The 26,883-nt window shown below is 35.5% G+C and overlaps 3 protein-coding genes across 13 annotated transcripts in view; 1 reads left to right on the forward strand and 2 right to left on the reverse strand.

Annotated features, from left to right (window-relative positions):
- LOC110834590 (uncharacterized) overlaps nucleotides 1-13,702 on the reverse strand; it is a 77,445-nt gene extending 63,743 nt beyond the window's left edge. The window contains exon 1 of the mRNA XM_022073909.2: nucleotides 13,159-13,702. Within this exon, the coding sequence (XP_021929601.1) occupies nucleotides 13,159-13,178 (20 nt within the window). The 5' untranslated portion in view covers nucleotides 13,179-13,702. The remainder of the gene's footprint in view (nucleotides 1-13,158) is intronic.
- On the forward strand, nucleotides 277-20,929 carry LOC110834589 (uncharacterized). 3 transcript variants are annotated; one of them, XM_022073904.2, is made up of 7 exons: nucleotides 277-345; nucleotides 9,617-12,144; nucleotides 12,691-12,855; nucleotides 14,959-15,147; nucleotides 16,314-16,535; nucleotides 16,737-16,909; nucleotides 19,545-20,929. In XM_022073904.2, exons 1-7 carry the CDS (start codon nucleotides 315-317, stop codon nucleotides 19,714-19,716), a joined length of 3,480 nt encoding a protein of 1,159 aa, XP_021929596.2. In that variant the 5' UTR covers nucleotides 277-314; the 3' UTR covers nucleotides 19,717-20,929. The 3 variants fall into 3 exon arrangements, with proteins under 3 accessions (XP_021929596.2, XP_087210557.1, XP_021929595.2); XM_087354431.1 differs by having other exon boundaries at nucleotides 278-345; nucleotides 19,590-20,929; XM_022073903.2 differs by lacking the exon at nucleotides 277-345 and adding an exon at nucleotides 3,219-3,323.
- LOC110834593 (protein SSUH2 homolog) overlaps nucleotides 20,910-26,883 on the reverse strand; it is a 75,819-nt gene continuing 69,845 nt past the window's right edge. For 8 of the 9 annotated variants that reach the window (XM_022073927.2, XM_087354437.1, XM_022073928.2 and 5 more), the window contains one exon: nucleotides 20,910-25,621. In XM_022073927.2, the coding sequence (XP_021929619.1) occupies nucleotides 25,475-25,621 (147 nt within the window). In that variant the 3' untranslated portion in view covers nucleotides 20,910-25,474. Of the gene's footprint in view, nucleotides 26,730-26,883 lie in introns of all 9 variants that reach the window. The other variant, XM_087354438.1, reaches the window with a different exon arrangement.

Consider the following 26,883-nt stretch of genomic DNA (forward strand, 5'->3'; position numbering starts at 1 on the left):
ACGACAGAGATGCACAAATCTGTTATTCTTTACATCCGACGGTCGTAACTAAAGGCCTAGACTTGCTTTCTTTTGTTTATCGTATTTCTGCTACGATATAATTAATAGAACAAAAATTATTACGAGCTTGTTTGTATCTAACTTGTGTTTAGGAATGGTGTAAAGCAGAACACGCATATTAAGGCAAGTGGCGTCGAATACCCCTCGAAACAGTCGTGCGACAAAGGACCTCTGGCAGTCCTCGAGTAGTGTCGATGTGGTGGTCGGCGTGGGAAGGTTCTCCCTCGTCAGAGCAAAACGACCGACCTACAGCGATGTCAGCCCTTCACGTTCTGCTTCTAGCGGGTGAGTTACTTGCCATGGTCACTAAACTTCGTCCATCATTCATTACATTTCAATCTTAATTAACTTCAACTAGTAAAAACAGTACAATTCCAACAGATTAGATTCCCAGTCTGCACTATTTTATTTTATTTATTCGGGTCGTTTACATCAGTGGTATTCAACCTTTTTTGTTCGCGTACCCCCAGATATAATTTCTCTTCAACTTTGTACCCCAAAAGTTGTTCGTGTATAATTCAAGTTATACATAGTATATAATCTACATATAAAATAAATTAAATAAATTACATTACTGATTATTTAGTGTTTATCATAAAATAATATATATTTTTTTAAATTTCACGTACCCCAGGTTGAATACCACTGGTTTACATCAACTGATAGCACCTAATATTATCGTTAATTAATTTAATCAAAATATAAGACGAACTCTCTATTTAGCAGAATTTATTAAAATATTAATATTAAATTTTAAGTATCTGGCAACATTAACAAATAGAAATGAGGTCCATGATGAAATTAAGAGCAGAATACACTGGAGAAACGCTGGTTTATATTCAATTCAAAAACTGTTATAATCTCGTTTACTGTTCAAAACACCGAAGATTGGGATGTATAAAACAATAACTTTGACTGCTGTCTTGTATGGTTGTGAAACATAGTCTCTTACCTTGAATTAAGAACGTAGATTACAAGTGTTTGAAAACAAGAGTGCTCAGGAGGATATTTGAACCAAGACGGATGAAATAAGTGGGGAATTTGGAATATTGCATTACGAGGAGCTGCGTGAATTGCCCGGGTCACCTAGTATAATAAGGATAACGAAATCTAGATGGCTCCGATGGGCTGGACATGTAGCACGGAATACATAATTTAGGTGGGGAATCCTTCTGGGAAACGGCCACTGGTCAGACCAAGAAGGAGATGGGAGGATAATATCAAGATGGATCTTCGGGAGGTGGGCTGTGAGGATGGCAAATGGATGGAGTTGGCTCAGGATCGTGACCGGTGGCGGGCTTTGGTGCGGGTTCTGCTACCAGGGAGTTAGTTATTAAAATATAAACGTCCGGATTTTGTGAATATTGTAATGAACCTTCAGGTTTAATTGCATCAGGAATCTTTTGACCAGCTCAACTGCTCGTAAAGCTGTTTATTTACTTACTTATGTAGTAACGCTCCTTTTTTTATTTTCTGGTTTCTTCCTGAGGGAATTGAGGAAAAGTACAAAGACCCTCAGCCAAGGAATTCAGTTGTCATACTCAGTCTATACCCTCACCATATTTCGTTGAAATCAACTTTTTAGTATTATCCCCTAACATTTAGTGCATTTTATGTCTTTAACTTTTGAATTTATTCCTTGCTATCAGAAATACACGTCGAATAGAAAACATTAAAATTTCAGTATCCTACAATTTTTTGTTTTTAAAAAAAAGGTTACCTTGGTGATGGTCGTTGTGATGAAATGCGTCGAATTTGTATCTAGACAATCAGTACTTAGTATTTTCATGTGTTAACTATTAACGATTACTAAATAAATTATTAGTTAATGTTATAATAAGCAAAAATTGAACTGAACACTGAATAATAAATATGTTAATTGTCATTGATAGCTGTAAATCATCTGTTTGTTAAAGTGATACAGACAGAGAAACCGAAAAATGTTAGAAATTCAGAATCGAAATAACTGACCGTACAAACGTCGACAATTTTAGGCGTACATCATATTTCAGCAGTCTGAATTTACATCATTAATGGCATAACGGAATTCATCTCGATACATTAATCCACGTGTAAAATAGTCAGAAATTAAATTATTGATATATTAATGGAATCCATTAATCGATGGTATATTTTCAAGATACTAACGCATTGGCTTAATAATTAGGAGCATTCGATTTAGTTGTCACAATTTCATATTCGGGATTTCCTTGTTTCGAATCTGTGTTTGTAGACTGGTTATATTGAGTTGCGCTTTTCTTGGTTTTATTCAGTACATCAAGGTAACATAAAACTAATTTTAATTAAATTCGTGCTGAAGAAAAAGTCCACTGCTTCATTTGTATTTGGAAAACTGAGTGTTTGAGAGAAACTGAATGAGCTATGAAGCTCTACGAACAATGGACTGGGAAGGAGAGAACAGGAAATGACCGCGACCTTGAAAATCGGATTGCCTGATGGAGATTTAACTTGAAACTTCTGGAGTAAGGGTTACGAGTTCTTCATTCTGATATTACTGTGGAAAATGTTATGTTGCACACCTCTTGTCCCATCCATGCGCGCTACATGCCCCGCCCATCTCATTCTTCTCGTCTTAATCACCCTGACAATACTGGGGGAGGAGTACAGATTTTTAAGCTCATCATTATGCAGTTTTCTCCATGCCCCATCGTCTTCCCTCTTAGGCCCAAATATCCTCCTCAAAACCCTATTTTCAAACATCTGCAATCTGTGTTCCTCCCTCTGAGTGAGAGACCATTTTTCGCACCCATACAAAATAACAGGCAAAATTATTGTTTTGTATACTTTAATTTCCAGGTTCTTAGAAATCAGACGGGAAGCCAAAATATTTTGAACTGAGAAGTAGCAAGCATTTCCATAATTTAATCTCCTCCTAACTTCCTCATGAGTGTCATTTTCATTTGTTGTTGTTGTTCCCAAATATTTGAACTTTGTAACCCTTTCAAAGGATTTATTAGCCACCCTAAGATAATTCTGCCCGCCTGTCTTCTGATGACAAGATACTAACATGTTCTTAGTTTTTTCTGAATTTACTTCAAGCCCCACCTGTCTACTAGCGTAACTTAACAAAAATTAATCAACGCCTCAGTATCGTGTATACACGCGGACCTCGCGCCACACAACCGTCATTTGTTTTGTAACGGACTCTACTCACAGTGTGATATGTCAGTAGCTCTCTTGACAGCACACAGAGTGGGCTGATGTTGACATGGAGGTCTTCCGTCTAATATTCTTCATGGCGGGTGAGTTTTAACACATTTTTTAGTAATAAACTTCGCGCTGTTACAAACATTTAACCTCATAAATTTGTTTAAAACAACTGAAAAATCTTTATTATAGAAAAGGCTTTGTCTGACGTATTGAAGCCAATTCTTCTAGGTCTCTGCGGGAGACAAATCAGTCACTAACTACCATCTATGAACTCTGTTGCTTTCGTCTTAGTATTTATATGTCATTAAGCTTGATAAATCTCCCCAGTGTCAAAATGGAAATTATTCTGAAATGTCAGAAATGTCATAAAGGAGGGGAAACTATATTAAATGTAAGCTATTGTAAGTTGTTAAGTCTAATAAGTTTACGATCTGTTGGAAATAAAAATAAGAGAATAATCGGGTATTGAAAACGAAAAAAAAAATGCGACTGAAGATGATAATTTATCTTAGTGACATATTGGCTTTCGAGTAGTGAAATAAAATAGAACAAACACAAATTTAAAATAAATTAATAACACGATGCAAATGTTCTTCAAAAACTTATCCTGAATACTGATTTGATTATTTAAAATGTGCATTAAGAACATGCTAATACAAGTTTTTGTCGCAATACCCCCGGTGGCCATTAAACGTTATGCAGTACAGGGTATCAAATGTTTGTTTTTAAACAAGCAATGCCAAGCGCGAGTTACCACCCCCGACAACTTCCGACTCGTCCCTATATCGCGTTGTTGCGCAAACTTTCTACACTCGTGGCACACTAAATATTGTCGAAGAGTCATGGCGGCACACCAACCCCATTTTGCATATCGTTGGGGGGGGGCAGATGGTTTATGGCATTGATTGGCCGCGACAACTTCTTATAAATCGACCCCAACCGAAAAATGTTCTATTTGATGTTTATAATTATCCATCTTTTTATTATTACTCAATTTATTTTAAATTTATTCGTTATTTTAAATATATGCGTTATTTTAAATTAATTAAAATATAATATTTCCCATCGTTTTATCCATAATTTATTAACTATGTGTAAACATTTAAACTTAAAGATACGTATGACCAGTTTACTTTTAATTATTTTTAATTACATTGTATTATTTGCGATTTAACAAATATCTAAACTGGAGGCATTTGACATTAATACTAGAATCTACACTTCGCAAGTCCTGTTTAAATAAAATGTTATGTGATATATCGAAACAGCTCTTCATATGAACAGTCACACTTACCGTGTAACATTTATCTCATTCTTGTCCGCAAATTTTCTTAAATATATCTTGATTTTCAATTCGTAACTGTTCAGCTGTATAAATTAATTCATTTAAACCGGTAAAATACTTTATAAGAATTCTTATCAAAAAAACTAATAGTAGCTCAGCTAGCTCAGAAATACACCGCCTTTTACGGAAGCAGTATTCATTATCGTGTTCACATATAACACATAACTAGTGTACAGTCAGGCGGGGTGACAGCTGAATTATCAAGCAGTTTCCAAACCAGAGGATGTTAGAGAGTCGGAGCGTATCTCTTAGCATTTCCCATTTTAGAAAGAAATTCAACTTCCTGTGGCACAACGCGTCTCCAGAAACCACGCTAGATCTCGATTAATTCGATAATATATTTTCACGATATTCCACACTCCATCTTGTAAACTGCAGTAGATAATTTCAAAGCTTTCAACCTAAACTTCTATATTGTTTCATTAAAAAATTATGTTATACACATAATTATTTATTGATACAACGTCATTAAATTAAGGAAGATAATATGGGCAGGGAATGTATAACACGTGGGAGAGATGAGAAATTTATACAAAAGTTTAAACTAAAAATATACAAAAGGGCATGTTAATATGATCTTAAAAAAATAGAATTTGAGGACGTTAACTGAATTACTCTGGTACAGAATAAAGACAAATTGCCGGCTTTAAAGAACACAGTAAAGAATTTTCGGATTTCATAAAATTAGGGATATTCTCATGAAGGGCACAGATTCACAGTTATATTATAGTTCCATTATGCTTATTCATTAAATAAACACATTTATCAATTTATTCTTGTATTCAATTAAGAGGCGAATGGGTGATTATATTAACATGATAATATGATGCGAAGAAAAACAAACAGAATAAATTTTAAAAAAGCAAATTGTAAGCGCCTTGACTTGGAGTTTGTGGTTAAGAATTACCTCACAGTTGTTAGCTGTTTTATCTTGCAAAAAAAATAATTTTAATTGGAAAGAAAAACAATCTAATGAACTTCTTGTAAACTGTCAGAGTCGGATCATGACGTTCCATATTATTATGTTCTTCTGGGTTTAGGCGCCGTGTGGACTGGTCGGTAGAAGCCAACGTTTCGGAGAGACATATTGTTTCCATCTTCAGGACTCAGATGACAATACTGATGGTCAGAAGAATTACACAGTGTGGCACGAAGGGGGGGGGGTCTGAGGAAATGGGCCGATCAGGACTGAATAAAGTGGAGATCGAGCCGGGAAGATGGAGGCAGTAAGTTTCTCCGAAACGCTGTTATCTGCCGACCAGTCTACTATATATATATATATATATATATATATATATATATATATATATATCCCATGCAGTCAAGTCCTTCCTGAGAAGCCAACATTCTCTCAGCCATTAAAGAAATTCCCAACATTTTATGGAACTCGACGTTTCAATGCCGTGTTCACAAGAGACCGCCACTAGTCCTTATCCCGAGCCAGAAGAATTCAGTCCACACCACCCCATCCTATTTATCCAATATTTCTTTTAATATTATCCTATCTAAGTCTAGGTTTACCTAGTGATTCTTTCCTTCTGGAATGCCCACCAAAACCCTGTACGCATTCGTCTTCTCCCCCATGCGGGCTACATGCCCTGCCCATCTCATTCTCCTCATTATGAAACTTTCTCTAGCCTCCTAGTAATTCATCCCTCTTAGGTCCAGATATCTTCCTCAGACACCCTCAGTCTATGTTCCTCCCTTAGTGTAAGAGACCACGTTTCAAACCCATACAAAACTACAGGCAAAACAATAGTGTTGTATATTTTAATCTTTACGTTTTTAGACAGCAGACGAGAAGACGAAGGATTTTGAACAGAATGGAAGCAAGCATTTCCCGAATTTAAATTGCTCTTAATTTCCTCATGAATCAAATTTTAATTTGTTACTGTCTCTCCCAAATATCTGAACTTTGTCACATTTTCAAAAGGATCCGTCAGGTATCTTTTTTTACCATTTTGCCTTGCATTCTGGTGACGAGACATCAACATATATTTCCTTTTCTCTGTATTTAGTTCTAAACCCATTTCCTTATCAGCGTCAATCAGAGCTTCTGCGTTTTTCTTTATGGTGTTATCCCCCAATAGACTTACACCATTAACATTGATCAGAAGCTGATGCGTCCAATTCAGTTTTAGTTCAACCTGGTTTTCTTGGACCAATAACACTGACCAGTACACGGCGCCGAAACCCATAATAACATAATCACTAACCTAACCGCGGTAAAACCCTCAGATCTTACAAGAAGAAGTTTACGACATTTCCAGTATGAAGCTTAGACACGTGAGGTCGAAACAGACGCTGCCTGTTATCGACGTTAAAAAAAGTAGCGAGCGGTGGGTGTCCAGAAAACACATTTTTATCAAGTAGGAAGTATTTGATAAAAGTGGCAGTAAAATATACCCCGGTCCAAACTCAAAACTGGTATCGCTAAAACGTCGGATGTGTTATATACATTGCTGTATTTATCGTGATCGTTTCATTTGGTATCCAGAAATTACTATAAATCTGATCACTGTGTTTCGTACTAAAGTGTTTGAGAGGAAAATAACTTCAAACCAGACAGAACTCCGGGTTTATCGCATGATCACAGCAGTGTCTGCACAGCAAGATACTGTTCCAGCATGATACAACACCATGCCATGCCACGCCTCCAACTTTTTCTCAGGGATGCATAAATTACTGAAATAGAATTCTTCACTCATGTCTATTACGCCAAAGACAACTTCAGAATATGATATCGATATCGAATCCTATACAAGTCAAATGAAATTTTTCACGTAATACTAAATCAATGTCACCAAAATTTATTTTAATATTACCCTCCACCTTCATTTCCGTCTTCCAAAATTTATCTCTATTAAACGTGAATGTTTATTTAAATGATAATAGCAATTACGTTGCGAACTTGCGTCTATTATCTTCGACTTATCTGCGTGTCGATCTATCGAGAATCGATACACAAATTTTCATGAAGTATGATTTGATGTTTCACGGCGGTGAATCAGAAGATGGTTGTCTTCTAGGTTGTAGCACAATGTAGTCTACACTGCACTACAACCCAAAAGACAGCCATCTTCAAATTTCCATATAAATTTAACGCTGGAGAATTATATTAAAGATGTACCTTTGACAACACGAATGCATCTCGATAATCGCTTCTCTGGTCGATGATAGGTAGTGGTAGTTCACAAAATTGACTGAAGATGGTTACCGTTTCTACGAAACATTGGTAACCACCCACAAATTCACATGGCATCACAACCCAAAAGAACATGACGCTTATGGGCAATCGTGTTAAAATCATATCAGCGGTAGTCGGACTGATTTATAAATCGGGACACTTTCGACCGTAATTTGTCCACCCCTGCCTCAGGTCCACAGAGACATATGATATTTTAAGCATGGTACTGCTGCCCTTATGTCAAGGAGTTTAGTTTTAATTGTGGTTAGTTCCACTAATTAAAAAAATGACTTGCTCAGTTATAAATGAGCCATAAACAGATTGACCGACGTCTGTAACAGCTTCATGTTAAATGTTGTAACATTCGTAGGGTGGAACATGTGGGAGTAATAAAAAGTCCTCACAAAACAAGTTCATATATAAACTAGTAGTTTCCATGAAGATTTATAAGGCTTTTGTATGAGGCAATTTTTATTTCACAACATTATATCCGGAGCCCTTAAAATCAAAAATAAAGGCAAACATATAACTCAAATTGTAAAACGAACAATATTCAGAAAAAATACGATTATTATTATTATTATTACTATTAATACCGAAATGTTTGGAAAAGCGATAACTTTAATGTTCTCTTACAACTAATTTATTAATTTTAAAATCCAGGCTATTACAATGAGGTTGCCCAGGTCCTGGAATAAAGTCATCCTTATTTCGACTGAATAGATTTATGCGATGCAATGATCCTTCGTGATCGTAATGACATATATATAATGTACTTGTGGTTCACTGGACGCCAATATTATATAGCATTGGATAATTTATGAAAAATTAACTAGAAAGGATATGCAAAGAAACGGTCATCACTTATATTTCGGAATTTTCCTGTAGGGGCTGAGAAAAACCACAAATATCAAGCCCCCAGGTCGATATTTGAACCCAGGACCTCCCGAGTACAAAAGAAAAGATACCAACCACTTGTCTATGTCGTTCGATAAAAAGATACTTTATGTAAAAGTGAGGTAAAGCTGTCCCCCTATACGCCATGTAGGCGCTTGGGGGGAGAGGACGTATAGTTCCTACTCATTCTTGACCTCGGCACTAGATGGGGGTGAGTGGTCAGCATCACGCCCCGGCCGTGCTTTAACCCCGGGAAAGGACCCCAGTACCCATTGGATAGGAGGCTGGACTCAGAGGCTAGAAGAAAAACCCTCTGTCCCCGTAGGGGTTCGAACCCCGGTCGACCAGTCCGTAGCTAGTCGCTATACCGACTGAGCTACCCCGACTCTTCTGTAATTTATGCATATTCTGGTCTTCATCCATCGTCCAGTATTCGAAAATTCCGAAAATTGCATATATCCGTCCTGGTGTGGAAAAGTATGGGGGCATGAACTCAATTAGGCCCGTTAAATAGAACTAATCTCAATTTTTGGGCAACCTGATCATCAACTAAAGTTACACAAGACATTACGATCATGTTTCATGTCCAGAAATAAAAAAATATTTACTGCAATGTAATAATAGTCTACGATTGTCAAAACCTATTAGTTGTGTACATCATTGATATGTTGCATAATCAATTTATATTTTGGTGCTAATGTAAATTTGTATCCACACGTGAACAGATGTGACACATTCAAATGCGTCTCAATACAAATAAATTCCCACTAACCTTAAGGAAAACAATTATCTTACTACCCTCTGTATCCAAAGGTCATCTACTCCATTTACAACCTGAGGACATGTCATGCAGTGGTGAAAAGCGAAGCACTTAGTAAAACAGTAATCAAAGTCACAATATTTATAAATGTAATTTTCTTTACTATAATGTTAACAATTATACTTCTATTTTTCAGCCATTATGGATGTGGCAATACATCAAGAAGTAAATGGTTTCATACATTTCAAAAGGGTGAGAACTAGGCGCAGTGAACATTCCGAAGGAATACTGGAGCTATTTAAGAATACAAATAAAACAATGCTTGAATCAAACATCCGGAACTTGGAAAATTCATCCGGGCCTATGCCTGATAGTCCAGTGTTTGATGACAAAATGTCCTTCAATGACATTACTACCCAGAATGAAATAGAATTTACTGTTGGAGAAAGCTCAGCGGGTAAACTCATACAGCCTGACAGAGAAAACCCTTTCTCCCTGGTAAAAACATCCGCGAAGTCTGAAGATAAAGGTCCCATGTCCTTTGAAAATTCAAGAACACAGCCCAATACGGAAATCAAAACACACAATCGAAGTGAAGTTGAGAGTGATATACAGATATTAAGAAGAAACATCTCATCACTGTATCAATATTCAAATGGCACAGATGAAACCCCTGGAGTACAAGCCCAGTATGAAATGTTGAATGACACAGCAGTAAATGATACTGTAAAAGATATAAATTCTGAAAACATAACAAAAAATTTCAATTCACAAACTGATATAGAGAAGAAGAGTAATAAATTAATCTCTGTAAAAGGAACCGAATCTACTTCAACTCCACAGTCTTCAAAAAATATTCTTATCTTTGCAAATACACATAGCAGGCCGGCACTTTCAACTAACTCTTTGCCTACACCTAATCATGTGACCAGAGTTTTGTATTCAAATGTAACGAGCAGTTCAAATAACAATGGTTCTACTCTTCCCTCCAACACATCAACACCAGCACTGCCTTCTTATATAACAATAACCACTACACAATCAACAACCCCATTTCTTGATTTAAATCAAAATTTAACTGAAGATATGAAGTTTGTTGATCAGGCAGTAAACAATACAATGTACACAGTTCCCTCTAATAGCTCAGAATACAATTTGAAAGATCAGACAAGAAAATTTCCTGATGATGAAACAGTTTACACAATAATTCCTGGAAAATTACACACAGCATTAAGATTTCCTCAAAATGTCTCTTCATTTACATTATCAACATTATCTAAAACAAAGAATAAACTCAAAACGTCTGAAGATGGCCCATCATTTCATTCAGAGTTCTCAGTAAAATTGACAACTTCAACAGCCACGCCTCCATTATTTTATTTGTCAGATGCAAATATTAGCACAGAATCATTTCCAAGGAATTTGTCAGTAACAAGTAAATCAACAGAATCTGCAAATGTGAGAGAAAGTACTGATCAGTCATCTAATACTGAATCTCTACCAAATTTCCCTCAAGTATCTCATGTTCTAGTTCCCACCTTAAACAATGCAACATCATTAGGAACACCAGAACCTGCTTCCAAATTGTCCAGCTTAATTTCACCAATGCAAATTCCAGAATCAGTGATTACATATCCAATACATATTGTTCCATCAACAGAAACCATAACCTCAAGTGCAACTGTCAGTCCTGTGCTATCCGTAAAAGCTGTAACCTCAAGCACAATTATCAGTACTGTATCATCAGTGGGAAATATAACCTCAAACAAAACTTCCGGAGTTGTGAATTCAATAGAAACTGTAATATTAGACCCAATTAACAAAACTGTAACATTATTAGAAACTGTAATGTCAACAATAGCTTCCAGTACTATGCCATTAGTAGCAACTCCAAACTCAGTTTCTAGTACTGTACCAGAAACTGTAACTCTAGGTACAATTTCCAATACTGTACCAGAAATTGTAACTCTAGGTACAATTTCCAGTACTGTACCAGAAATTGTAACTCCAAGTAAAATTTTCAGTATTGTATCATCAGTGGGAAATACAACCTCAAACAAAGCTTCCAGAGTTGTGAATTCAACACAAACTGTAATCTCAGAGCCAATTAACAAAACTGTGTCATTATTAGAAACTGTAATGTCAACAATAGTTTCCAGTACTGAGCCATTATCAGCAAATACAAACTTAATTTCTAGTACTGTACCAGAAACTGTAACTCTCGGTACAATTTCCAGTAATGTACCAGAAGTTGTAACTCCAAGTACAATTTTCCGTATTGTATCATCAGTGGGAAATATAACCTCAAACAAAACTTCCAGAGTTGTGAATTCAACAGAAACTGTAATCTCAGAGCCAATTAACAAAACTGTGTCATTATTAGAAACTGTAATGTCAACAATAGTTTCCAATACTGAGCCATTATCAGCAAATACAAACTTAATTTCTAGTACTGTAACAGAAACTGCAACTCCAAGTACAGTTTACAGTATTGTGCCATCAATAGAAACTGTTACTACAAGCACAATTTCCACACCATATTTCAGTACAGTATCGTCAACCAATTATGCACTGGCAACTAAAGAACCCAGAAAAATAAATCAATTTCAAGTTGGCATCAGTGGTAAAAATCAATCTACACACAAAACTGAAGAATATATAAGGACATCATTAAAGAATTTGAGTGCTAATAGGAACTCCACATCTTTGAATGTTACACATGAGGTAATTACATTAACAAGTGAAAAATAAAATAAAAATACTCTTGCCTTGCACTATTCAGTTTTTAGTATTTATAAGGTAAATAATATTTACTGAAACTACAAAGTTAAAATAGAAATATTACTATCTTTACAGTAAAATTATGCAAAGTTTATAATTCTGTTCAATAGAGATAACTAACATAAGAAGACTAATTTTGTAAGTTAGAATGTGATCTGTAATTAAATAAACAATAAAATACGCCTCAGATATGAAATCTTAGCATTTTATTCATATATCAGGTAAATAGCTGCCAAATCATTAAATATATCTTTTTAATATTATTTCGGTTGAAGGCCAAAGACCAATTTCAAGGGTAAGAGGCAAGACAGATTTTTTATAATTTTTGTCATATCCCATTAACTATTGTAGTTATATTGCAATAATAGCAAATTAATTTCCTTCTTAAGGAATGGCAATGCATTCTTAGGGCATAATGAGTGTGTGTATACATATGCCCATGTTTTATTTGCCATCAGTAACATTAAGTTAAAATTAACAATGTTCCAGAAATTGTTTTTCAAATCTGAGAAACTGACTGACAGACAGAAGAGAGAGGATCCATTAACCATCATATTCAAGGGTGAAATGGAGGTTGCAGAATGGTTCTTAATTTTGGACATGGAATTCAGAAGATATTTTTCAAAAGCTCTTACAGAGTGCAAGAGGCTTCAAGTATGTATATGACTTGCAATTAATATCTGATAAAAATTCTGCCAATTATGTGAACAGAGACATCAAAGAAATATTCTGGTATATGGACCAGTGGATGTTTATGGATTAAATATGTGGTGCAGCTAGCACTAACACAGAATAACCATTATTACCTTGCTGGACTTTCCTTTATGTTTTCATTACTTATTTTAATGAATAGAACAGAAATTAATTATTCCTAAATATAATTCTTAATTTAATTTATTTGTTCTGTACTTTTTTGGGGTTTATATGTTTATCATACTTTTAATTATGTTGTCTTACCTGTACAGGAACACTTCCATATTAGTTTATTTACTTGCAACTCCCTCATTCACTTGCTGGCTGAACTGAGGAATTTTAGCGATGATATGATATTTTCAATATGGACAGCAGACATAGTTTATTCACCAGCTGTGATAAACGTTTTAAGTCATTAATAACCAACACTATCCAGCTAGTATCACCACATACAAAACATTCATGAAGCAAGAATATTGTTTCTTCCCATCAGTCACACTTGACTAACTCTTCTTGTCATATCACAGAGTTACAAACAACTTGTTTAACATTTTCACACTTTGCTCAAATTCAAATTCTTCAGATTGAAGAACACCAAGATTTATATATATATATTATTTTTTGTATTGAAGGCCGACATGAATCTTTTAACAGTGAATTTATCATTCATAATTTTAGAGTACTAACACAATATTGTTATTATTCCTATATGTACTCAAGTAACTTAAATTGGTATATGACACTATAACCGGTCTGTGGTTGGGGGTTATGCTACCCTTGTTGGTGATTAGGTTAGGGCAAGGGGGTGTGCTGCCAATTTAACAACAGAACCATATGTGCCAGGTATATTTCTTTTTCGTTGCGACATTTCTGTGTACCGGCGAGCAAGATTTATCGATAATCGATATTTTGATACTGGTGTATATGTGTATCTTTGCCGATAACAAAGGTCACAAATTAGCAAGGAGCTCGCACAAGTTCTTCCGATCCTCCTGCAGCATACCAATGGTTGCCTTTGCAAGTCAGGTCGTTCACGGGCGCGTGAGGTGGTGGGGTTCCTGTGATGACTTCAGAGTATGGGAGAAAATGAATATCGTGGAATAAGATTAATCGGGGGTGAAGCAACGTAAAGAATTCTGTTTTGATCACTGGAACACTTTACTCCCACTTCATATACAAATTTTATTTAAATGTATGCAAAACCTGGTAATAAATGTTATGACCACTCTTAGCCATTTCCCGTTTACCCACTCAATCATACAAATCTTTACATTATTCTCACGCATATATCTTTAACAGATTTGCTTAATTTATAAATATGTGGTCTCGGGGTCTTCCAGGGTTTTCGCGGAAAGAGTACTTGAAAATTTCTTGGATAATTTATACTAAAACCTTAACTGACATATTCACGGCTGTGCTGTTAAGGGGTCAGACTGTGGAATGAGGAAAAAAGGAAAATAAACTCTGAAATTCCTTTGTTAGTTGTGGGGTGAGACTGCTTTGTCTGCATCCAGGGATGGCCACTTTCAGTACACTGGGCCCGTCATAAACCGAGCCTTTGAAGTGCTTTCCCACCGGAAGCTGCAAGGTTAGGAGACGGTAGTTCCTTAACCTAAATTGCTATGTTTGTTGTACGCCCCCTCCCCCAGGGTTTGACCTTTTTGGGTCACCACATATGTTTTAGAAGGGTCGGACACAATATATGTAACTTTTGTAAGGAGCATAATAAACGTCTCAATATTTAGGATTCACAAAAGAAATTTAACCAAAAAAAGTCACTGTACAAAATCAAACTGCTGATATTGCCAACAGAGAAAATCTCGATATTCTGACTCCAGAAGCCAGTCACACCAATGTGACCTGCATTTCCAATTGCATGATCTATAACTGTTACAGCTATTAAATTCAATTAAGTGTTCTCAGGCAATCAGCCACATCAAGTGGTTGCAATAACCCATTCGTCCTCATCATCACAGATTTGTTAATGATCCCTGATGATGAGGGCTGAGAGTAGATTTTTACATATAAAATTAACTGATGGTTAATAATTATGCAAAATTGTAGGAAAAATGGAAAAAAACATTTTCACCAGAAGACATCTGGTATGTGTCACCTGGACCTTTTGTCACTGGAGAAAACCTTACCATCTGCATACTAGTGAAAAATCCAGCAGTAGAAGAAGGAAATATGTTCATTTCAGGAAAATACCTTCAGAAATGCCTACAAGAAGTAACACCCAATTTGAACCAAATGGTAAGATAACATTCATATACTATGCAAGGCTTACTGTTGATGTAGAAATGGAAAATATTTCTGAATAAACTCACCTTCAAGTTCTTAAAACAACGAAAGAATTAATAATGATGATAACTGTTCTGCTTGTTAAATTATCATTATAAAACAGCAATTTAACCATTATCGTCTGTGCATCGGTGGCTTAAACATAATCCATCTGATCCCAGAGTTGAAGTTTGGCCAACAGCCTCATACTATGAGGATATAAATCACCTATCATCACATAATACAGGTTAATAATGTTTATTTGTTCAGTCATAAGGGGCCCATCCACGTACGAGTCCGGCTCGGCTCGGGTTCCATCGAGCCAAACTCGTTTGTGGGTGGGGTGTCACGAGCCGAGTCTGCTATGCATGTGTGGTGAAATATATCTGAGCCCGGCTCACGAGTCAAGCTCGCCGAGCCAGACTCGCAAGTCAGATTCATACGTAGATGGGCCACTATACATGAAAATTTAGTTTCTGAAACACAGATATCTGTTAATGTGAGACCTTAAAAGTAAACATGCATATTTTCACTGTTCACAAAAATTAAGAATGTACAGTGTATCTCCATTCAAGAATTTCAATGTGCATCTTCTCATTAAAAATTCTTATGAAATTCAGTAAACGGATCACAGCTGCCATCAGCTGAACTTATACAGTATTAAAGAATTAGTATATACATCTACAGAACACAGATAAAGTTACTTCTTTCTGTAGCAAGTAGGTGCAGATTCTAATTCAATATATATTTTCCAGCCATGTGACAGAAAAGCATAATTAAGAAAACCTATGGTAAGAGAAATTGGTCCATTTTATTTTAGTAGATCCTGTATTAAAAATATGATGCTGTATGTCATTTAACTGTGGTGATGCAAACTTTGTATTGCTGGGACAGATAAATATATGATCACATTAGCCTGATAATTATGTATCCTATATGTAACCATATATTTCAATTAATATTTCATAACTATCGCCACTCATTGTTCTTATTACCATTTCAGTAGCACACGACATTTTATATAAATTTCTTTCTGAAACTGAAGACTTTCATGCAAATTACAAATAATTCATAACACTTCCATTAGAATAAAACATTTAAAAGCTGCATTAAAAAACGCAGTCACTGATTTGTTATAGCTGAATGTGGAAATCATCGATACTGTCATTAGAATTACGCTGCCAAAGCAATACCAGTGCAGCGTTCAGGAGACAAGGACAAATGACGACAAAATGAAACTTACAATTGCGATGAGTGTGATAATAGTAATATTCATGTCTATTATTGCTGCTCTCATGCTTGTCATAAAATATCGGCAACACCACGGACTTTTCGAACCTCCGACTGGACTGTCTTATAGGGTGAGTTGTAAATATGTCCTTATGAGAAAGTTTCTTAGCATTTTTTGGGTTTCTTGTACTCCCTGACATTAATTCCACTATCCTCAACATTAATTTTCATCAATATAAACAAATGCCAAATAATTTTAGTATCAGAAACAGCATCACTAAATGTCTCATAAAGCTTCACTTCTTCTGACTCGGATGTTCATTGATTCCTAGCTGCCATGTCACAATGACGGCCGACATCTAGCCACTGATGAGGACTGTGTTGCTACGGAAGGAAGCAATGCACAGCCACAGGAAGCGAAACAAGAGAAAGCAAATGGTTCTACTCCTTCAACTTCGAAGAATACTGTGAACGTTAAACTGATCAGCAAAGAGGAACATGAAAAGTGGGTTGTACCCTATGATGAAGTGATAATTCAAGGTGAAAAATCTGTAGGTCACGAAGACACTCGACTGTAACAAATACGAGAGCAAAAAGGGGTCAAACTGAGAAAGGAAACAAAATTACTGATAAGTCAATGAATGTGAACCTTTGTAACATTATTCTCTTAGGGGTGGGTGGGGGGTATCAGAAACGATTGGTGAGGTTAATTTTACAGACCTACAAAATGTCCCAGTTACTTATTTCTGGTGTATGCAGTTTTGAGTGGAAAATACAAATTATGTACAGCTTTCTTAAATCAATACGAACCACGCAAAATCAATATTATTTGAATAAACAAATATAACAAGGGCTAGTTTGAATATTAAAACTCACAGAATGCCTGCTTGAATGCAAACTGTAACGTAAAAACCAAAATAAAGCTTCCAGTCTGAAGCATGTCTTGAGATATAATAGCCCACGAAAAAAGTAATCTTTCTCTATACTGCCTATGACAGGGATTAATCATGTGATACCCTTTTTTATGTATTTGCTTACATTACAGACACATACCAAAAGCAAATAAGTTTTAAGTAAAACAGTAAACTAACTGAGCATAATTTTTTCCTGCCATCAAGTATTGTAATATGAACATAAATAAATTGAGAATTAGAATCAGAAAAGAACAGAATAAGTTTAATGGCCTCTATTGGACTCAGAGGCAAAGCTTGCATAAACATAATCCGATGTAAGACGACAGTATCCATAACTGCATAAAACATACAGAAAGAAGGTTAACTCACACCCCAAGAGGATAGTCAACTGTAAACATCTCTGTCATGCTGATACACGTTTTGAGCAAAATATGCTGTATGTAGTCAAGAACTTAAAAATAGGATAAAACAAGAGGGCCACTCCCTCAAAATTCCACCTCTCTTTCTCTTCTTTGGTTCTTTATTGCTATAATCATCAACACACCAACTGCAAGGAACTCCAACTGCAATGTTACCAACTCGTGTATTAGCTGAAAAGTAACGAGTATTTCCAAACAAAAAAGATGTTAAATAAAATTCAATATGGCCAACAAATACTACGCATGAAGATACTTCTTCTTATTATTATTACGCCATCTCCTTTACAGGAGGTTGGTGACATATTATGAACAGGATCCTTCCATCCTTTTCTTGGACTGGGGCCTGTTCATATATTTTTTAGGCAGTTGATTCAGAAGTAGTTTACCTTTGCCTTCTTCTGTATGTAATTGTTGGGATGCCACGGTGAAACTGGGGAAGCCCCGGAGGAAAACTCCGTGTTGCCTAGACCACGGGCTTGCCCAACACAACTTATAAATTCGGGTACCGCCGGGAATCAAACCCGGGACCCCAGGATTACAAGGCGAGCATTCTAACTACTAAACCACCGTGACGATACTAAGAAAATGGAAAGTGGAAGATGTCTAATGAACTGCTCATAAACCATTTTTTAATTGGCATAGATTTCATTAACACAACCAAACTTTAACTATCAATTCATCTGAGGTGGTCACAGTGATTATGACGTTGATCAAAGTCTTCTTGGTTATGAAGCCACATGGTCTTGTAGATGACACCCAGTGTAACTTTGAAACTTTGCTAACCACTTACAAGACTATGTAGCATCACAACACAGAACATAACTGTCTAACATTGTGTATATTCAGAATATGTTGGGAATTATATGACTCACAAAAAATAATATAATCTGACGAAACCTAATTTACGACTAACACAGAAAATGGAGCAAAAATAAATGTCACTTATATGTATGTGATGCATAATGATGCTTTGATCTTTATCTTCCACCGAAGTCATCACTTTGCCCACATGTTTCATGTAACTGTCAAAGGAGGTAGTCCAGTTGGAAACATAAGCAGCAGAAGGCATAAAATGTCTGAAGGAGATAGTGTACTGCGACCTCTTGTTCCTGGAGGTCTGCCAAAATAAATCAAAACCTTCTTTCAAAAGACATTAAAATTAATATTTCTAAATCAAGCTAAGAAATTCATATATTTTCAGTTAAAACTACAGCATGAAATAAATATCCTTAATTAACAAAATTTAAATTTTATACTACATTAAATTTAGTCAATTATAAATCATGGTGTAGTTATTAATACTTCTGCTCTTTTTAAGATAGGTCCCAGCTTTAAATCTTGCTTGAGAGATGACTATCCTAACTTCAGTTTCTGCAGCCTTCCTGAGGGAAAACAAACAAACTCACACAACCTTCCAAACTTGCCTTACCAAACAACACAGACTTTAAAGTTTACTTCTATCGAATTACAGTTTTAATTCAACGGATACATGAAAAAGACCATAAATGCATAACTGTAAACTGTCAAGTATTAAATATATAAGCAACAAAATAATCCCCAAATTTCAATGTATATTAAGTGTTAATGAATGGCCACATGTAAGATTTATTGTATGGTAAAATGTGAAAATTTAATTGGTGTCCCAGCCATAGGGAAGTTCAAACTTTGTCGCAAGCCATGCAGTCAAGGAAACAGGCATTAATTATTCAACAATTTTATAAATAATAAAATATATTTATTGAAAATGATGCATGATCATCTGAAATATTTCCTATATCATAAATAAAATTTTAACTGTGTTATTAAGCTATCGAGTTTGCATGTACACGATAGCTTTGTATTCTTTCTCCAGGAAACTGGAGGTCTGCTCCAGTGAAATAAGAGACCCACAGAAGATGAAGAAATGCAGCAATATTGATGCCAAGGAAGAAATATTAATGGCTCAGCTGCACAAACCACCATTAATTTCTGAAGACTGATGTAAAGAAACCTTTATCCATATCAAGCTTAAATGATGTAACTTAAAAAACATGCGTTATTTCTAGCATGTGTGAGCGAGTCTGTTTGTGCATGGGAATATGTGTGTGTTTCTTTCTTTGAGTGTTTTTATAAACAATTATATTATATTTTCTTCAAAGAATTTATTTGGGATATTGGTGCTGCCATAAATAACCTTTTTAACTTGTGGTAGAAGACTGGAAGTTGTAGCTTGTTTGTGAAGATCTTATGAGTAACAAAAGAAATTCTGTTTGTTAGAAACATACATTTTAGTTATTTATTCATGCATAAAAATTCTATGAAAGAATTAAGATATTTCAAATGTATTTAATGAATGTAATATAACTGCACAGCATATTCATCGATGATCTCACCGTATGGTCAGTCCCCCCATCCTGTTGGAACCATATGGTACGGAGACCAATTCCGCGACAAAGCTACTCTAGTTCAAGGTACATTTTCACACGGCCATTGTATGTTATAGTAACAGCTGCACCTGCACTGTCTCTAGAGATGTAAGGGCCTATTAACCCAAAGTACACCAACCCACATCAATCACTTTTTCACTGTGAAGAAGATGTTGGTGTAGCTGATGTGGATTTCAACTGCCTAGCAACGAAAATTCTATTTACAGAACCCGGTAAATAAAAATGTTCTTCGTCCGTCATGAGGAGAATGTTAATCACATCATATTCATTCAAAATATCGAGAAATTCCTCCAGAAAAAAATCCTATGATTTGTCATGTCCCGATCACTTAACTCCTAAATTACCGCAATTTTATATGGATAGAAACTGAGATCATTGTGCAAAATTCTGCGGACGATGCAATTGGATTTCTCAAAGAAGTGGCTTGTCTCCTGGCTCCTGAGTCAAGCATTTCCTGCTGGGAGCTGAGAACTGCATTCATATTCATCATTGGACACAGTGCGAAATCAGCAATGCCAATATGGCTGCTACTAATTTCAATTCCTGACAGCTGACAAACTTGAAGGTTATCTGACACCATTAATTTGTTTAAACATTTCAGGTGTTTTTGTTGAAATCCTAGTACAATACATTCCTTCTTAGAGATTGATCAACACATAATTATTGGTCAGTGAACTTGAGTGAAGAACTTGCATGCATTTTAAATGTATTCTTACCTGTGGAATGAATGATTTAGTTAATAAAAATATAAGTATATAATCTTTAATTTAATATTAATTTCACATTTATATTGGTCTATAAATATAATATATATTCAGGTATTAAAATAAAGACAAAAGTGTAAACTACCAAACTACAATTTCTATTCAGGGTCACTTCTAAAGTAAGGCACCAGAATTACTGTAGTTCACAAGAAAAATATAGTCTTATATGGAAACGTTTCAATACTTTTGTGAATGATAGTCAACATAAAAAATTTGTATTTATGGCCATGCTGAACACTTATTAAACAAGCAATGTAAACAACAGCATAAAGAATTTATACTTCAAAAATTCATTACATTCACACTTTGAGGAAACTTTACTTCACCCAAAGATATCAAAATTATCTCGCTTTCATGCCACCCAAATATTATTGCAGTATCAAAGATTCTTAGTACTCTCTCATTTAAAATCCAATCTTCACAAAAACATAGAAAACTTAGTCACTATTCCACCAGACATTACAGGTATGACATGAATACTCTGAATATAGAATTCAGCACATAAACACACTACATTGTACATTTTTTACTACAAGACATGAATAAATGCATTTCAATTAACTTCCTTCACTGAATATAATAAATGCAATGATATCTTCGTATAATGATACAGGTAATAAAATGATGGCAAGATACACCCTCTTACTTCTAAAAATATGAGTGAATGACATGAAGATGCCTGTCTTCTCGGTTGTTGCATCGTGTAGTCTGGTAGATGTTTACCGACGTTTCAGAGATCATGCTGCCTCCACCATCAAGGCGATAATAGAGGCAGCAAAAACTTCTTAAACTTCGGTAAACATCTACCAGACTACAGGGTGCAACAACCCAGAATACACCTATCTTTTTCTTCTCCATTTTCTAAAAGCGATGACCCTCAAGACAAGGAACTTATTATTGCAGCTATAGAAGCAACTTTTGCATACCACACAGCCATTCATGATTTGAGTTTAAAGTGGTGGATGACAAGACTGAATATAATTTCACACTTATGGCAAAAGGGAGCAACTTTGAACACATTAAATTTAGCACCAATTTTGAAAAGTTATAGGAAACCAGTGCTGCCCCATTCTGGCAGGACAAGAAGCTTGCTGAGTCACAGAAGCTGGAATTTGGTGGCATCGTTTGTCTGTGATACATATTGTCACTCATTTCGGTATTCAAAATATTATTTTAATGCTGTCATGCATCATACAGCAACAATTTCTTGAGACAATCTGCAAAAAGATCTCGTACATAGTTGAACAGCAGAGATTTCAAATAATTAAGTAAGACAATAATCACAACCAGTAAAATTTAACGTTTTGCTACTGTACGACATGAGGGACACCCTTGATCAAAGAGAGTGGGGTATGTTTGAATGCTTTTAAAACCAACCCCTTACATATTCAATTATGCCCTACCTTAGCATTATTGATAAAATTATATTTTGTCAATACACCTGTTCTGTGAGGAATAAAACAATTTGAAACATTAAAATCTATTCATAGCTGTAGCGTAAGTGGAAAATTGAAAACAAATGAAGTGTTACAAGAACAGTGGAACCTCAATATACCGTGCGTCATTATACCGCGGCTGTGATCATGTCCCCCAATACGATTACATGTTTTACGTCACACAAACTCCTATGAAATGTTTTGGTTACATTATAAGACTGTATTGCAACATTACCTGCTGTAGTGTGCGGGTATAGAGGGTAAAGTCCATAGTCCACTATGAATAGGTATGTTTCTGATTTCTCTAAACTTAGTGTTATTTTGTTCAAACAGCAAAATTTAGTGAGCACTACTTTTGGTTGAGACAGGAAGAGTTTCACTGCTCTGATGTTAATTCTTTTGCCTGCTCAAGTACTGATGGTTGGAAATCCCACAGAGCTGTTAGAGAGGTAAATTCCAAAAAAACTACCTGTACCACATTGTAGGTGGAAAGACCACTGACGAATTTGGAGCCAGTGTCTCGGAAAACAACGGTGATGATTCCTGTGAAGTATTGTTTCCGAAATTGATCAAAGTGCTAGAAAATATCAGAGAAGTGATGATATGGTTAGAAGGACAGACATAGTGGATATCTTCATTTGCTGCATCTGGTTAATATTAAGCAATGTTCTGAAAAAAATGCAGTCACCACTTCCAACAAACTACATTACATGACTATTTTCATAAGAAGGCATAAATGTTAAGTGCCATTAGCATTTGTGAAACGTAAGTTTAAAATGTACCTTAAATTTCATGTATTTTAATCACTGGATAAATATACATAATATCAGGGATTTCAAAACTAGATAAATTTCAATTTCACATAAAACGTGGGGACTGAAGCTGTCCCCCGAAACCCGCGTTATATCGAGGTTCCACTGTAATTAGAATTGTAAATATTTTCAGTAAAGGGATATGCATAACATATCTTTTTAATTGGCATTTTGTATAACATTCAGCGCATGTGTCAGCACAGATTTAATGTACTTTTTCAAAATTTAAGGCACCATAATTACCACAGCTATGGCTTACTGTCCATTTCAGGCAATGCAAGATGGTCAAGAAATATATGAAGAATTAAACTCAGAGTTGATCTGAAATGCTGGTCAATTTCTAGCTCACTACATGGCCCAACATCGAAGAAGACAGTCATCTTCGACTGACTTATTTACCCGGAGAGAGAGACCAGATTGATATTACCATTAAAAGCATACACAGACTTACTTACATGATGTCTTGTTCACGACACAGAAATCAAACTTCAATTCTTGTACATGCTACAGGGAATGTAAATTATATGAACAGAAATGTAATTCCACCCATCGTCCCAAGAGCTATGCTGGCGGTAGCATAGCTACTGGTAGCGTCCCTAGCCAGATTGGTCGAGGGGCAGAGGTCAGACTAAGACAGGTACCCTGGTCCTCCAGGTTGGGGGTTCGTCGCAAGGCTAACAACCTTGCACCGTAAAAAGGAAGATGTTTCGAAACCTCGATCAAAGCCTCGGACAGACGGACCTAACAGAGGACCGAATGGAAGAGGAGAATTGAGGAGGCCGTGGACCGAATACGGACCGGAGAGCCATAGAAGAAGAAGACAAGCCTGGGTACAAAAATTACATTATATAAAACTGGACCCAAGTTATAATTATTACAAACAGTTCAAACCATGAAACCATAAATATCTGAGGTACAGGTTATGACTGATAAATAGAAATGAAAGTTGAAACATAAGAAAAACTGATTACCTTGTAATTTTTAACTTACATAAGACTGTGTATGTCGTAAACACCGCGCTTCCAACTGATGTTTGCAGGACGACTGCAGGCAATTTGAATTGTTATGCAAATAATAAGTTTTACGATGGCCTCACATTAAAATGAAATTTAAAAGAACACCATGAGATAAAAAATGAACTTTGAATTATGTTTTGCCAATATTCTTTTGAATATTATAAACTAAATTAAAAGAATATATATATAGTGGACTACTTCATCTAATGATAACATAGGTTACATGAAAGTGAATGGTTTAACATTTTAGATTAGGTCACACCCTTAACAAATTCAATTCAAAGTAATTTATATGAAAATAATAAATAAATAGAACAAAATGTGGAATTATCTTTAATATTCTGCCAGAAATATGATGATAAAATTGGTGGGTTTTTATTATGTTTTGATAAACCATGCAACATAACCTGGCAATTTAATCCAGTTATATATAATTTTTTAATGCTTCACACCTTTCCCCTGAAGAACTTTGCACTACTTGACAAGCCACTGATAATACCCAATATATATAACTACAGTATAAGTCTGTACTAAACAAATGCTATTGGACAGTCAAATCTTGATTTAAAAAATATTCTGCGCAGTAACACATCGTTCAGGGCCAAAGAGGTTGTACCAAAAAAATACAAGTGATAAATTGCGACCTATAACGTAAATAGTAAATGAATAGGACTGAACAAATAATGAAAATAAACCTAAAAAGTGAGAAATTCTCAGAAATTTTTAAAATTTTATGCTATATTCTGGACTTTCATAATGGAAATGGCCACAGATCTGAAGCCAGAAGCAAGTTGTATGATTTTAAATAAGGTGACTTAAAGTATGAAATACAATTAATTATGAGTATTATTTGAAGACTTTTTATTAAGATATTGCACTTTAATTTTTTTTTACTTTTGCTTTTATCAGCATAAAAAACAAAAAGATCTTTACATTTAAAAGATTTGTCTACGCAAGTAATACTGTTATATCAGTTTCTCATTGGTCCTTAATGTTTTTCAGGTAAGAGAATGGTCCATGGATAGGGCTCTGGCCTTCTGTGGAGAAGATTTTGACTTAAGACCAGCATACCTGGGAGTATAAGCCACAAATATTAAACAAATTCTAATTTACATAAATAACAGAACTACAAACAGTGGTAGAAAACCTCTCTATGCATTAAGCATACGACATAAATCTCCAGAATTTCTTAATCTCATTGTTGATAGAATCCATTTGGTCCATTCGTGATACAATCAGATAAACTGTCATGAATCTTACACCAAGGTACAGTCTGCTCTTATCTAGCTGAGGCTGCAGCAGCAGCAACAGGTCTGTGGATAGTCTGGTGCATAAACTTTGTTTTCGTAGCCACAAAGCCAGAACTCTCCATCACACCCCTTCCACTCGTAGCGAACTGATGTTACGGGAACCACCCGGACCTGCTGACGCTAAAAAATAATACAGTTATACTACATCACTGACATATATTACACTTATTAAAACTTAGTTTCAGAATAAGTGGCTACGTAATCAACAAACAAAAACCAATATGAAAAAATTCCCCAACTTGATAATTGAGTCAGGGCTAACAACCATAAAAACTCTCACATTACAAAATGTTATCCGGGCCTTAGACATGGATGAATTCTTTAAAATGTCTTAAGAGATAAAATCAAGGAGGATAAGTTGGGTGGTGCATGTTGCAGGCACGGAAGATTAAAAATTACGGATGTGCATGACTGACGTGAGTGCTGAATGTTCAATTCAAAACACTAAATTCAGATCTATGGTCCCATCATCATGTCTTCATTTACCTCCACAAATCACTACACGGCTGGCAGTCGCTAAGCTGCCTCTAATTCATCTGATAAAAATTTAAGACTAGATCTTAATGCTAAAACACTTCCTATTAATCAAAATCAAATATTAAGGCAATAGATCTTAAAGGTGTGTAAAGATACTCAATAACAATGGTGTATCAGGACAAACTGCAGGCATAAGATGAACTCTGCTGCTCTCATACAAAACAATTATGAAAACAAACAAAAGCAACATACGCTGTTTTAATATAAGCTTAAGATGGCTGTCTTCTGGGTTGTAGCACCATGTAGTCTGGTAGAAGTTCAGCGGTCCTTGTCACCTCAATCGTCAGGGTGATGATGGAATACACAGCGCTACAACCCAGAAGACGGCCATCTTTGAATTCACAGCCACGGAAATGTCAAATCCTATTTAAAATAAAAAATACATTAAGTCATTTTGAACAGTAAGCAAAACGTATGTACATTATGTCACAAAGTATGCTAGACATGAGTAGCGTACCATTCCTACGTAGCTAATTCACTTCACATCACTTAAAATATTTTTATTTAATCTGCACGTTCCTTCGATTTTCCACCATTTCCATTCAAAATAACTAAGTAATGGCTGAGATTTGAATATATATTTGTACAACATTCTTCATTCCAATTAAGCTGATGAATGACCACCCACAGACTGATAGATGTTTCATGGGACACGTGTACTGCGTAAGAGAGACGGGGCATAATAATGATCCTACATGAAAGACAGAAAAATTGTCGTAATTAGATTTACCATACCATGAATGGTGTCCATATTGCAAACTATGATCTGTTTTTATAAACAGCATGGTGATACTGATGATAAATAACTTTGTTTATTAAGAAGCAAGTACACACAGTGTGTCCCA

Source organism: Zootermopsis nevadensis, unplaced genomic scaffold (assembly GCF_977971745.1).
Source record: "Zootermopsis nevadensis isolate Lab colony 2312 unplaced genomic scaffold, Znev_1.0 Znev_ptg000023l, whole genome shotgun sequence".
Taxonomy (NCBI): Eukaryota; Metazoa; Arthropoda; class Insecta; order Blattodea; family Termopsidae; genus Zootermopsis; species Zootermopsis nevadensis.